The 12,446-nt window shown below is 45.9% G+C and overlaps 1 protein-coding gene across 1 annotated transcript; it reads left to right on the top strand.

The window, feature by feature from the left end:
- Nucleotides 1–1,515: 1,515 nt before the first annotated feature.
- On the top strand, nucleotides 1,516–7,641 carry LOC147115871 (uncharacterized). The gene is made up of 2 exons (XM_085989459.1): nucleotides 1,516–1,667; nucleotides 5,340–7,641. The coding sequence occupies exon 2, from the start codon at nucleotides 5,583–5,585 to the stop codon at nucleotides 7,416–7,418; it is 1,836 nt and encodes a 611-aa protein (XP_085845585.1). The 5' UTR covers nucleotides 1,516–1,667; nucleotides 5,340–5,582; the 3' UTR covers nucleotides 7,419–7,641.
- The last annotated feature ends 4,805 nt before the right edge of the window (nucleotides 7,642–12,446 follow it).

Below are 12,446 nucleotides of genomic sequence, written 5' to 3'. Positions count from 1 at the left end.
TGGGTCCCCCGCAGCCTTTTTCTGCCAATTGGGGACTGCGTTTTTCCAGGGGTATCCCAATTCGGTGTCTGCTGACGTAGGGGAAATCTGGCCAGGTTTTCCTTGGCTGAGGCGTCCGAGACGACCTGCGAAGGGGTGTCTTGGGCGAGGCTCCCTTAGCGAGTGGACCTGTGGTTGGGACTTTAGCTCTCACAGCCCGTGGCTCCACTACGACTGCCGGCTTCGGCTCCCTTCCCTCAGGCTCCGCCCTTTTGGGATTTGGGTCTGTGGCAGACGACTTCTCCCTACCTGTCCCTACAGGTGGAGAATCTCCGCCCCTAAGTTCTACCTCCCCTAAGCTTGAGTCGAGGACGGGACCTCCGTCCTCCGACTCCACCTCCTCCAGAATTGTGTCAGGGGCGGGGCCTAGCTGTTCGGGCTCCCCCCCGATGGCGTTCGGATCAGGGGGAGGGCCCTGGTCTTCGGGCTCTTCCCCGTCCGAGTCCCAGGCCAATGGGGAAACCTCCCAGGTGGGCGGGATAGCTTCTCCCCTCAAGCAGGCTGCGGTTCCAGCCTGTGTGGTCTGCGACTCATCGTGCGCCTCAGGCTGAGGAATTTTACCCTCAGACCTGGCTTCAGTTGTTGGCTCTTTTGCACCCGGCTTAAACAGTTTGCACTGATTGATGTGAAACCATTTAGTGCGTCGGGGCAACTTCACTGCGTTGGTGGCGGAGACCGGTGGGTCTTGCACCGATTCCCGTCTAGCCTCTTCTATGGCTCTCTCTCCAGCGCGGATGGTGAGGAAATCTACATCATATAAGGGGTTAATTTCAAGTGCTTGCTGGGTAAAAGTTTTCAGACTTGACACTGGGCAAGTGTCGATGTGTAACTAGAGCTATTGCACGTACTCGGATTACAGCCAAGAACAGATGTCTGCCCACCTAATGAGAATGTAGAAGTGAAATAATGAGTTCCTTTGATGTAACCAGTGACCTGACAACTTGTGACCATAAGCAAACCTAGCCTCCCAGTACATGATTAAGATTAAAGAGGACCTCCGGTTACACGACTCATGCCCTGTTATAGATTAACGGTTGACTTATGTGTCCAGGATCCTTCTGTCAATATGTCATTAATACCTGATGATTAATCTAAAATGTATCCTGATAGAGGAACAAAGGAATGTCAATTAAGCTTGTTTGTTACACTGTATAAATATGGAACGCTTACGCTGTATCATTGGAATAGTAGCCTCACCCCTTGAGTAGAGGTGCTGATTCCCCTTGCAAGAGAAATAAAAGGCCTGTCCGTCTGACGAATCCAAGAGTGTATTGAGTCATTACCCAGAGCTAAGAAAAAAGGCACTTCTACAATTTGGAGGTTCCACCGAGATGGCTTGCTGTACCAATTGGTGAGTTAACAGACGCCGAGTACGTTGCTCGGTTAGGAAAAATCCCATCGGCCGAAGGTGGTGTTTTGCCACATTTTTGGGACTTTTCCTTCCAGAAGCATAGCTGCGCATAGTCTGTTTATTCCATTGGACAGTACTGCCATCGGGTAATTGACTCACAAGGTTCGGAGGTTAAACTGCCGTTGTGACTGCTTCCCTTTCAGAAACGGAACAGAGGATCAGCCATGAGGCGCTGACGCCCCGCGAACAGGATCGTGCAGAAAAGGACTGTATAAAGGTACCAGAGAGAGAAGGTTAAGTCAGGAATTTGATTAACTAAGGAGCTAGCGATTTACTGGAAATTGAACTAGCAAGGTTCCATAAAGGGAGTAGGGTAGAAGGAGAGAGAGTGGGTGAAGTTAGTTGGGACAAATTGAAGGCCCTTTTTGCTAAAAAATTTGGCTAAAGGGAGTAAGGTGGAGGGAAGAAGAGTGGGCGATTGTCTGAAACACAGTGTCAATGTTTAATGTTTATGAGAGTGAGTATTTAACTACTTGTTATTATCAATCAACTTTGTCCAGTAAGGCTGCATAGGCTGGGGATTTAGTAACACTTTGGTTGTTGTTTAACAAGTGTATTGTTTATTGTTTATTGTCGTATGTATTAATGTTTAGTCATGTCTGATCTGTAGAGGCGTCCCACGCAGATCATAGAGTGTTACGGAATTGTTGTATGTTTTAACTAAAATATTTAAGCTGAAAAAAAAAACTGCAGAAGGGGTTGGAAAAGACCCAAGCCGGGGAAGTGAGTCCCGCGGCGGAATGTATGGTTGAGAAAATAGTGATGTCTTTTACATGATCCACTGAGCTATTGTGGATTCAGTATTTTCCCCAGTTAGAAATACCTTCCACGAGGGTTGAGAACCCTCGAGTTTTAAAGCATAAGGATATGTCTTAATGTGTTGTAAATATTAAAAAAAACCTTGTTGCAGTCAGTTGACTAAATTCAGTCGGGAAGTGCTGAGTTTCAGTCGCCTAGCCTCAGGCCAGTTATTAAGAGGGCAAATGCCCCACGTGAAGGCCAGGACCATAAAGTAGGCGCCGAAACTCTAAAGGCACTCGGAGTGACAAATGGTCAAGGACTTTGTGACACTGATTTGAAGTAAAGACCAAGAAGATTGGATGTGACTGTAATTTTGATACGTATGTATAGTTTATTAATCTGATCTGTAGGGGCATACAACGCAGATCACGGATTGTCACGGGAGTTTAGATTGTTTTAAATGAACCATTTAAGCTGCTAAAATGGGTGCTAGCACCAGTAAGCCACCCGAGAAAGGCACGCCAGCAGCCTTTATGTTAAAGAACGTGGTCAATTATCCATTGATCACCTACCAAATTGGTCCAAATGGACTGTAAATAAGACTAGACCCTTTCCCTCAGATGGTTCATTTAACATAGAAAGAATTACTTGCCTCGAGGAATGTTTAACGGACAAGAGAGAAATAGAGAACAGCCAGATAAAAAGACTGCCTCTATGTTTGTTGAGTCAAAAAAAAAAGATTACCCCGAAGAAATACCTTTCTCCTCTATTATGGTAGGATAACAAGGTAACTATAGAAGGATGAATAGAGGGGAATATAGAGGAAGACGTGGTAGAGTAAGAGGGTATGGACGATCTGGTAATTGTTATAATTGCGGACAACCCGGACATTGGGCAAACCAATGCCCTGCAAAAAATCGTCAGAACCAAACCTCCAATAATGGACCTCCGTTAGAGAATAAAGGTCCTAATTTCACTGTCCATAACCCTTTTTCGGACCAGTCAGGAGGTTACCCTACAAACGGACAGGGATTTAGGAGAAATAGAGATCAGAATTACTGACTGACACCAGCAGCCCCAGGCGCCACAGACCACCAAATGCCCGTTGTTTCTTTAAATTCACGCAGCGAACCTGAAATTAAAATGCAAATAGCTGGGAGACCTATGTCATTTTAGTAGATACAGGAGCAACCTTTTCGGTGTTAGGGAAAGGATATTCTGAAGGAATGCCTATTAATGGGAAAAAGACCCCGATAGCTGGATTGGCTGGAATACTACAACGCTTGAATCAATCGACTCCCCTCACAATAAAAGTAGAAGAATTTGAGGAAGAACACTCCTTTCTGTTATCAGGAGATGTCTCTATGAATTTATGTGGAAGAGACTTGCTGTGCAAAATGAATGCTACAATTATTTGCTCCCCATCAGGAGTAACGGTAGAAATCCAAGTAGATAAGGCATATGCGTACCCAGTAACAGAAATAAAACACCCTGTTCTTTACGCATGGGAAATTGCCGACCCAAGTTTGAGTCCCAAACTTGTCAGTCTGTTAGGAGCGTGGGGATTCGTTACAAGCTCCATAAAACAATGCCAGGAATCCCTGAAACTAGGGAAATGGCATTCAAAATTGCACTGCACGGCCTGCTATGACAAAACAGGACAAGATTATCAGCCGTTTTTAAATTTAAAATACCTCCTAACTATTAGACTGCACAGCCCTATAAAGTTACAATTAATCCAGCTGCACCATTACCCAAAAGGTCACAGTATCCATTGTCAGAGAAAGCAGAAAAAGGAATTGAGCCAGTGATGGAATCATTGTTAAAACAGGGAGTTAACGCCGGATAGAATAAAGGTCGTTTGCAACATATCGTTGCCAAAAACTAAAAGAGAAATGAAGCATTTTCTAGGAATGACTGGCTATTGTAGACAATGGATATTGAACTATTCAGAAATAACCAGACATGAGCATGACAAATTTGGAAAATTCGCGGTTACCTGACTTCCTCGGGAACCCAGATTAAAAATGCACAAGAAGTGCAAAATCTTTTACTAGCTATTCAGAGACGTAAACAGATTGCAATTATTAAGTGCCAAGCGCACACGGGGCATTTGGACAAGGTTGCGCTTGGAAACGCTGCTGCAGATAGTGCTGCTAAGTCAGTAGCTATATCAAGTACTGAACGACAAGTTTCAGTCTTCCCTGTTAGGGAAAAGCCAGAGATACCGCAGCCCCCGTCCTTAGATGATGTGCTGACCCATCAAGATAGGGCCAGTTCTGATGAAGTAAAGGAATGGGTTGTTAATCATTGTTTTAAAAAACACTGACGGCTTATGGGTTCATCATGACGGCCGCATGGTGGCACCCAAATCATTACTATCACCAATTGCCTGATGTGTTCATAAATTCACCCATGCGGGCAAAGGGGGGATGGTGGACTATATCCTCAAGACCTGGTATGCACCAGGAATCTCAAAGTTGGCAAAACAAATATGTGAAAATTGTACTATCTGCCAGACCATGAATGCAGGGAAAATAAAGAAGGTACAGCCCGCATCCCACCCAAACCCCATGGGCCCTTTTGTATACTTGTAAATGGATTTTATTGAACTACCTGTGTGTATGAGCTTTAAATATGTATTAGTTATTGTTGATATGTATTCAAGATGGATTGAAGCGTTTCCTTGTAGAAAGAGTGACGCCACTACTGTTGCTAAATGTTTATTGAAGGACATTGTACCTCGCTTTGGGATACCAGCAAAACTGTCAAGTGACAATGGGTCCCATTTTACGGGAACATTGATTAAGGAACTATGCAAAGCCTTACAGATTAACCAGCACCTCCATTGCAGTTATCATCCACAGTCGGCTGGGCTAGTGGAAAGATATAATGGGATGCTGAAAAACAAGCCTGCAAAACTGTGTAAAGAAACTGGACTTAAATGGGTTGATTTGTTACCCATAGCTTTAATGACAATGCAGTCTGCTACCAACAGAACTACAGGATTTTCACCTCACGAGATCGTCATGGGAAGACCACAAAGATTGCCCTTTTCGGCACCTTTAACAGCTAAACAAATGGACATTCATAAAATGGAGGAAGATATGTTGAGTTATTGCATTGCACTAACCAAATGCATTTCTAGTTTCCATCAACAGGTGAAGGAAGCCCAGGTCGATCCCGCTGAAGGAAAGTGCCATACTTTCGAGCCAGGAGATAACGTCTACATAAAAATCTTCAAGTGAAAGAATGGCCTTCAACCCAGATTTGAGGGACCCTTCCAAGTACTCCTGACCACAAACACCGCTGTAAAAGTAAAGGAGCGACCAACATGGATACATGCGTCCCATTGTAAGAAGGCATTAGTTGAAGACGATACACTGCCAAGATGAACTGGATTTGGACTCTAATAAGACTGTTCCCTTTGTTAACGATAATTGAAACTGCCATATGGATTTACCCAGATCCTCTGCAAGGCAAACCATGTATAAAAGAATGTGTACTTTTAACCAAAAATCTCTTTTATATTATATGTTATAATGAGACCATGAAAGTCCAGCTCCAGGACTATACTATGCAGGTACCCCCGTATCAACCCCTAAATCTTAGGGTAAGACAGGGTAAGATAGTAGAAGAAGATAGTGGACAAAGGCTTGATAAGCTATGGGTCACATGCCCTGATACTGTATTACCAAGTGACAAAACTGCGAATGGAGGCGTTATCTGCAATGGTAATTCAAGAGGAGGACTGGCCCTGACAGCTAAGTCAATGTTTTGTGATAATCCTTTTACACAACCCCTCGTTTCAACATCAATTACTCAGAAAAGAAAAATTAATAGGACCGCTAAGAAACAAGGAGGGAGAAGTAGAAGACTGTTAAATAAGCATAACTATCATCAAGTTAATACCTTTGTATACATGAGTTATCTGTACGTTAAAAGACAGAACCTTGCCAAATGCTGGATATGCAGCCACATCCCTGTGCATGCAGAGGGTGGAATACCTCTAAGGCCCATTCCCTTCGAAATAGAAGAGATGGTAGGGTGGTTATTACAGTCTAATACCACCTGGAATAAGGAGGCAGCCAGTACATTTCAGACCCAAAATAGTTTGAACCCAGATCAGTTGGAAAATGAATGGAAAGATGCAGGATACAACCTTATAAAATTTGAAGGGTGGTTTCATCCCCAATATGATAATCGAAGGAATCCAGAGAGTCTATTAGTGACGTCAATGGGAACCGTAAATAAAACAAAAGGAGAAGTCTGTCTGGTAAACGACAATGGAGAAGGATTGATGGTTGGATGGAGTGAGTGCAAATGTAACTACACTTTGACTAAAACTACTACTAAACCACCGGGTGCAGTCGAATGGCCCTATTGGGGACGGTGGAACCTGTCCACAGTACAAAATTTGACTAGTAAAAAAATCTGGAAAGGAGAACAAGGAATAGGAATGATGCACCAGATATGGAACAAATTTGAAGCCTATAATAACACCTATTTCATCTGTGGGCATAGAGCATACCCTTGGTTACCACAACATTGGACTGGGTCATGTTATTTGGGATATGTAGTGCCCTATATACATCATATTTCATCTTTGGATAGCCACCCTGGGACACGAGCAAAACGAGCCATTACAGAAACTGAAAGGTTCTTTGCTATAGCATTTCCCTGGTATGGAACAGGGAAGTTAGCAAGAGAATCTATAAACATGGCAGCAGTGTTGGAACAAATAGCCAATGATACTGCTGATGCTCTTAGTGATGTAAACGCAGAAATGGTGGCTTTGCGCACTGTTGCCTTACAAAACCGCATGGCTCTGGATTATTTGTTGGCAAAAGAAGGGGGCACATGTGCAATCATAAAAACCGAATGTTGCACCTATATCCCAGATAGCTCAGAGAATATCACCAACCTGGTAAAGCACATAAAGGAGACTGTAGAGAAACTACGTCAACCTGAACCGTGGTCCATGTGGGATTGGATTTCAGGATGGGGAGGAGCACTAGGAAAGCAAATTTTGGAAGCCTTAATCGCAATTGTGATGATAATAATTTTAATTAGTTTATTGATTGGTTGTTTAAAAATATTGTGTACAAAAGTCCTTTCCTTATTAACGTCAACTCCTCCAGTACCAATGATGTCTGAATATGAGGATATTAAGGGTGAGACCTTTGATGTAGAGTTTCTTAAACTTAGCAAAATAGATTGTCCTTAGAAAGGACAAAAGGGGGGAATGAGGAAATCTACATGATATAAGGGGTTAATTTCAAGTGCTTGCTGGGTAAAAGTTTTCAGACTTGACACTGGGCAAGTGTCGATGTGTAACTAGAGCTATTGCACGTACTCGGATTACAGCCAAGAACAGATGTCTGCCCACCTAATGAGAATGTAGAAGTGAAATAATGAGTTCCTTTGATGTAACCAGTGACCTGACAACTTGTGACCATAAGCAAACCTAGCCTCCCAATACATGATTAAGATTAAAGAGGACCTCCAGTTACACGACTCATGCCCTGTTATAGATTAACGGTTGACTTATGTGTCCAGGATCCTTCTGTCAATATGTCATTAATACCTGATGATTAATCTAAAATGTATCCTGATAGAGGAACAAAGGAATGTCAATTAAACTTGTTTGTTACACTGTATAAATATGGAACGCTTACGCTGTATCATTGGAATAGTAGCCTCACCCCTTGAGTAGAGGTGCTGATTCCCCTTGCAAGTGAAATAAAAGGCCTGTCCATCTGACGAATCCAAGAGTGTATTGAGTCATTACCCAGAGCTAAGAAAAAAGGCACTTCTACAATGGTCAGACCTAGGAATTTTACTTCCTGCCGACCGACCCGTGCCTTCTTTGGTTTCACCTTGAAACCCCCTTTTCCTTTCTCCCCCGTACTCGCTCCCCAGAGACAATGATTTCTAAGATCCACGAGAATCCCGTGTTCTACTAGGAAATCAGACCCAAGGACCACCTTTCCACCCCCCGCCTCCCACTTCATTAGGGTACACTTCCACGTGGTGTGGAGTGGTCCTAAATGAATGAAGAGGGGAATGGAAAATGCGCCAGCCTATTCTTCGCCTGTGAAGCCCGATAGCATATATGGAACCCCGGTGGACAGAGGTGAGGCGTTAGGGTTATCCGAGTGGATCACGGTGCACGATGCCACCGTATCCAATAGATAGGTACCTTTCACCTCCTCTACCTCCATCTCCACGATGGGTCTTTTCCATACATCATATCACAGTGGACATAGGTAAACAGGTTGCGCTGACTCTAGTCATTGGGGTGCAGTGGTCGGGGCTGCAGGAACGGCAGGACCGGTGGCGACGGCTATCCTCCCCTGCGCGATCATAAGAGACCGCATTGTCTCTATAATTGACTCTATTGCAGCGGGATCCATAGCTGCACCGGTTCCCTTTTCTGGGACAGGGGCTGCGGTTTGGACCTGGACTTGTGCTGGGGTGGCGGTCTGGGCTTTGGCTTGGGCTGCGGGAGATTTTCCCTTGTTATCCTTCCACGGATTTTTACAGTCCTTGCGCCAATGTCCATCCTTCCCATACCCGTAGCAATTGAGCTTGGCTTGGGTAGGGCGATTCCCTTCCTGATGCCACTCCTTTTTACTTGGGGCTGTGGGCTTTGCCTCATGCACTTTTCCCTTAGATGGAGGTGTCTCCTGACTTCTACAATTCTTGTATGCAATGGTGAGCTGTCGGAGCACCGTCTCCTCCATGACACCGGGACCTTGGGGGTCAAACCAAGATTTGGCTTGGGCCTTTATCTGCGGCAGGCTGTTGGCAACCAGACAACAGAGCCAATGAACCCGCTGAACATCGTTCATTGCAGCCCATTCAGGCATGCCCGGACAGCTGCGCCGATACACTGGCCACAGCCTTTCTGCGAAAACCCGTGGGGGTTCTCCAGTTAGCTGCGCAGTCCCTTCCACACGGAGGAACGGATTACCTTCGTCCACTCCCAGAAGTTCCAGGACCTCATCCCTGAGTTCCACATACCCTTTCTGTCCCCTCTTGCTCCCTGCTGAGAGGCACTGAAGGATTGTGCTATCCAGGGAGAATAGTAACATCTTCGCCTGCTCAAGATCATCACAATCATTGATGGCGGCTGCCTCCTCTACCTCCCTGAAATGGACTGAGGGATCTCCCTTCTCGGTGAGTTTTGGGAGGTGGCTCACCATCGCCCTGAGTTGTTGGGCACCGTGGGGCAGCACGATCTGGTTCATGTGGGGTCCGTCCACACCATTGGCGGTGTTGGGACCATACCTCCGGCTCCGGCTTTACTACCAGGGGTTGTTCCTCCTCCTGTTCCACCTCGGCTTCCTTTTCTTTCACCACCCCCCCTTCGGGCCAAACCTCACTATAGCTCGGCAGTGCTAAGGGCTCAGTAGCTGGTGCCACAACTACTTCGCATGGAATCGGGGTTTTGGATTCCTTCAAAAAGTCTAATTGACTTGCTTTTGGGCTTACGAGGCATACCATGCCTTTTGCCTTAACCAAGGCCGTTCTTAGGTCTTCTATCGTCTTTTGGCAGGGGCCATGGCCTGCGCTCTCAAACCCGTGCTCGAGGGCCAGCTTGTAAGCTGCCTTAACCTCTACTACTCTCTCCTCCTACGCTCTTAGCTGTTGTGCGAGGCGGGCGTTTTTCTCCCGTATCCTCGTTTCATGAATCTTTGCATCAGTAACCTGCATTCCAGGTACTCTATTCTAGCCTGATGTTGGCTGGCTACAATTTGGCATTCCTGATTCAGCGCGTGAAGCGCTGTGATGAGTTTTTCCCCACCCATGGCCTTTTCCTCTATCTCTGTATCTTGGGTTTTGATCCTGGCTGCCTGCGCTGCAATGACCCTGTCCAAAATCTGGACTTGTCTTTTGTAGCACATCAGCCACACTGCCTTCTCGACTGACTTCTTATGTTCTTTGCTCTCTGTCCACCTGATGGCTGCGTCTACCGGACGCCCATCCCGTAAGAGATCAGAAATCCACTGTTTAATGAGATTTACCTTTCCAAAGACATAATCCGCTATCCTCTCATCCATAACATTTTGTCCATTCAAACCTGGGTCTAATACATTGCAATCCTGCTGCCAGTGCCCTACCGTGGTCGCCATTTTCTGTAAGGGGTTCTTAGAGATCGCAGAGGTTTCTCTCCCTAGAGGCCTCTCTCTCTTGCACAGTAAAACCTTGAGTGGTTCGACCCACTCCCCCTTGGATTCTATACACTGGACTTTGAGGCAGGAACTACAATGCAGAGAAAACTCTATAGACCAGGTTTAATGAAAATGAAATGAAACTTTATTGCATAAAGGAACAAATCAAACTGCAAGCCAATAAGGTACATGGGAGGGAAAAACAAATCATAATACAGTACTGGCTAAGATATATACAGGCATATTATACTTTACAAAGGTCATCACGAAATGGGGAAACACACGGAACATCGAGGGACAACAACTAATTGTTAAAATTACCCCTTAAACACCCACCCCCTAAGCCTATCTAGATCAGATTGTGAGGGGCCAGAAACATGCTCACCAATCCAGTTGGAAAGTATAGAGTTTTGAAAAAGGTCTGCATTTTGATCCTTTCAGGCATCCTGTCTCCACGTGGTCAGCGCTGCGGGCTGCGACTCTCTCTCTTCTTCCTCGAGGTGAAGGTCACGGACAGGCTGGATGCTGGCGGGCCTGGACGGCGGCGTGGACGGAGACCACCTATTTGATCATGGTCAAATAGGTTTCTTCGCAGAGCCCAGCTGGTTTACCATTTTCAGATAGGTTACTTCTGAAGGGCTGCTGTCCTTCGTCTTGTCAACGGCCCGGGGTTTGTCGATGATCTCCCGATGGTTACCACGGGGCGGGACGCAGACTCGAATCACCTTTTTGGCTGGTCACCGGATCGCCGTTCCTCCACGGCACTCGAAAGAGCAAGCTAGCTCAAAAGTTACCAGCTACAGGCTCCAGGCTGAAGAAGCTGCAAAAGCTCAAAGCTACCGATGGCTACCCCGGGACTCCAGTTATACTTTTCCGTGGAGGCCTTTATCTCCTGCCAAATCAAGGTTAGTCTTTTTTTTTACTTTTGGCGGGCTTGTAGCACAGCGGGGTAGTTATTATGTTTTAAACTACTTTGGGATGGCCGGTAACGGCCATCTCTGGCCTGGAATGACCCTGTATTGTTTTTAATGTCCTTCTGGTGTCTTAAATGGTTCTTGATGTTCCCCCTATGAATATGAAACAGTTTTCCTTTGTCTGGGTAAACATCTAGATGGCCTTTATCTACAGGCCGCTCTGACTGGATCTGCATCCAATCCATATGTATGTGGTTCTGTCTGGTTTTGTTTTCTCCGAAATGGCCTTCCAGAACTTACTGTTGTCAGGGCAAGGCTGGTTCTGGACCCAAGTGCAGACAGACGAGGTGAGAAGCAGGTATGCAGTCTTAAATAAAAGTACTTTACTTGAATCACACAGGTAAACAGTTACAAACATAGGAGCTCAAGACAAGCTACCACTAGGCAAATCGATTGTCAAGACTGAGCACAGAGGGAAGAAACTACAGCACTTAAATACAAGCAAAAACAGGTGAAACCAATAAACCTGATAAAAGGCAGTTAAGTAATAAACACAGGAGAAACTAGTAACAATTAGCAAAGGGAAAAAAAAACAAGTGAAGGTGCCATCTAGGGGTTACTGAGGGAACTAACCGGCACCCTCACAGGACCCCCTCCCCTAGGAATGGCTCCTGACGTTCCTCCTGGACGATCAGGGTGGCGACGGCGAAAATCCCTGATGAGTTCAGGATCCAAAATGTCCCGGGCTGGAACCCAGGAACGCTCTTCAGGACCATAACCCTCCCAGTTGACCAGGTATTGAATGCTCCTCCTAACCCGGTGACTATCAAGGAGGTGACAGACAGTGTAGGCTTGCTGACCGTCAATCATGCGGGGTGGGGGGGAAGTCTGGAAGCAGGAACCAAGGGACTGGCAAGTACCGGCTTGAGGTGAGAGGTGTGGAACGTGGGATGTATCTTCATCGACCGAGGAAGGAGGAGCCGGTAGGCCACAGGGTTTACTTTTTCCAAAATCCTAAAAGGTTCGATGAACCGGGGAGCCAACTTGCGGGACTCCACATGGAGCGGAAGATTCCGGGTAGACAGCCAGACCTTCTGTCCGATCCGGAACCGAGTAGCTGGGCGACGGTGTCGGTCAGCCTGCACTTTCTGCCGAGAAGAAGCG

This window comes from Somniosus microcephalus, chromosome 6 (assembly GCF_052327205.1).
Source record: "Somniosus microcephalus isolate GS21.2 chromosome 6, FLI_Smic_1.0, whole genome shotgun sequence".
Taxonomy (NCBI): Eukaryota; Metazoa; Chordata; class Chondrichthyes; order Squaliformes; family Somniosidae; genus Somniosus; species Somniosus microcephalus.
The sequence above is the reverse complement of the archived record's forward strand: the minus strand, read 5'-3'. Positions and strand labels throughout refer to the sequence as shown.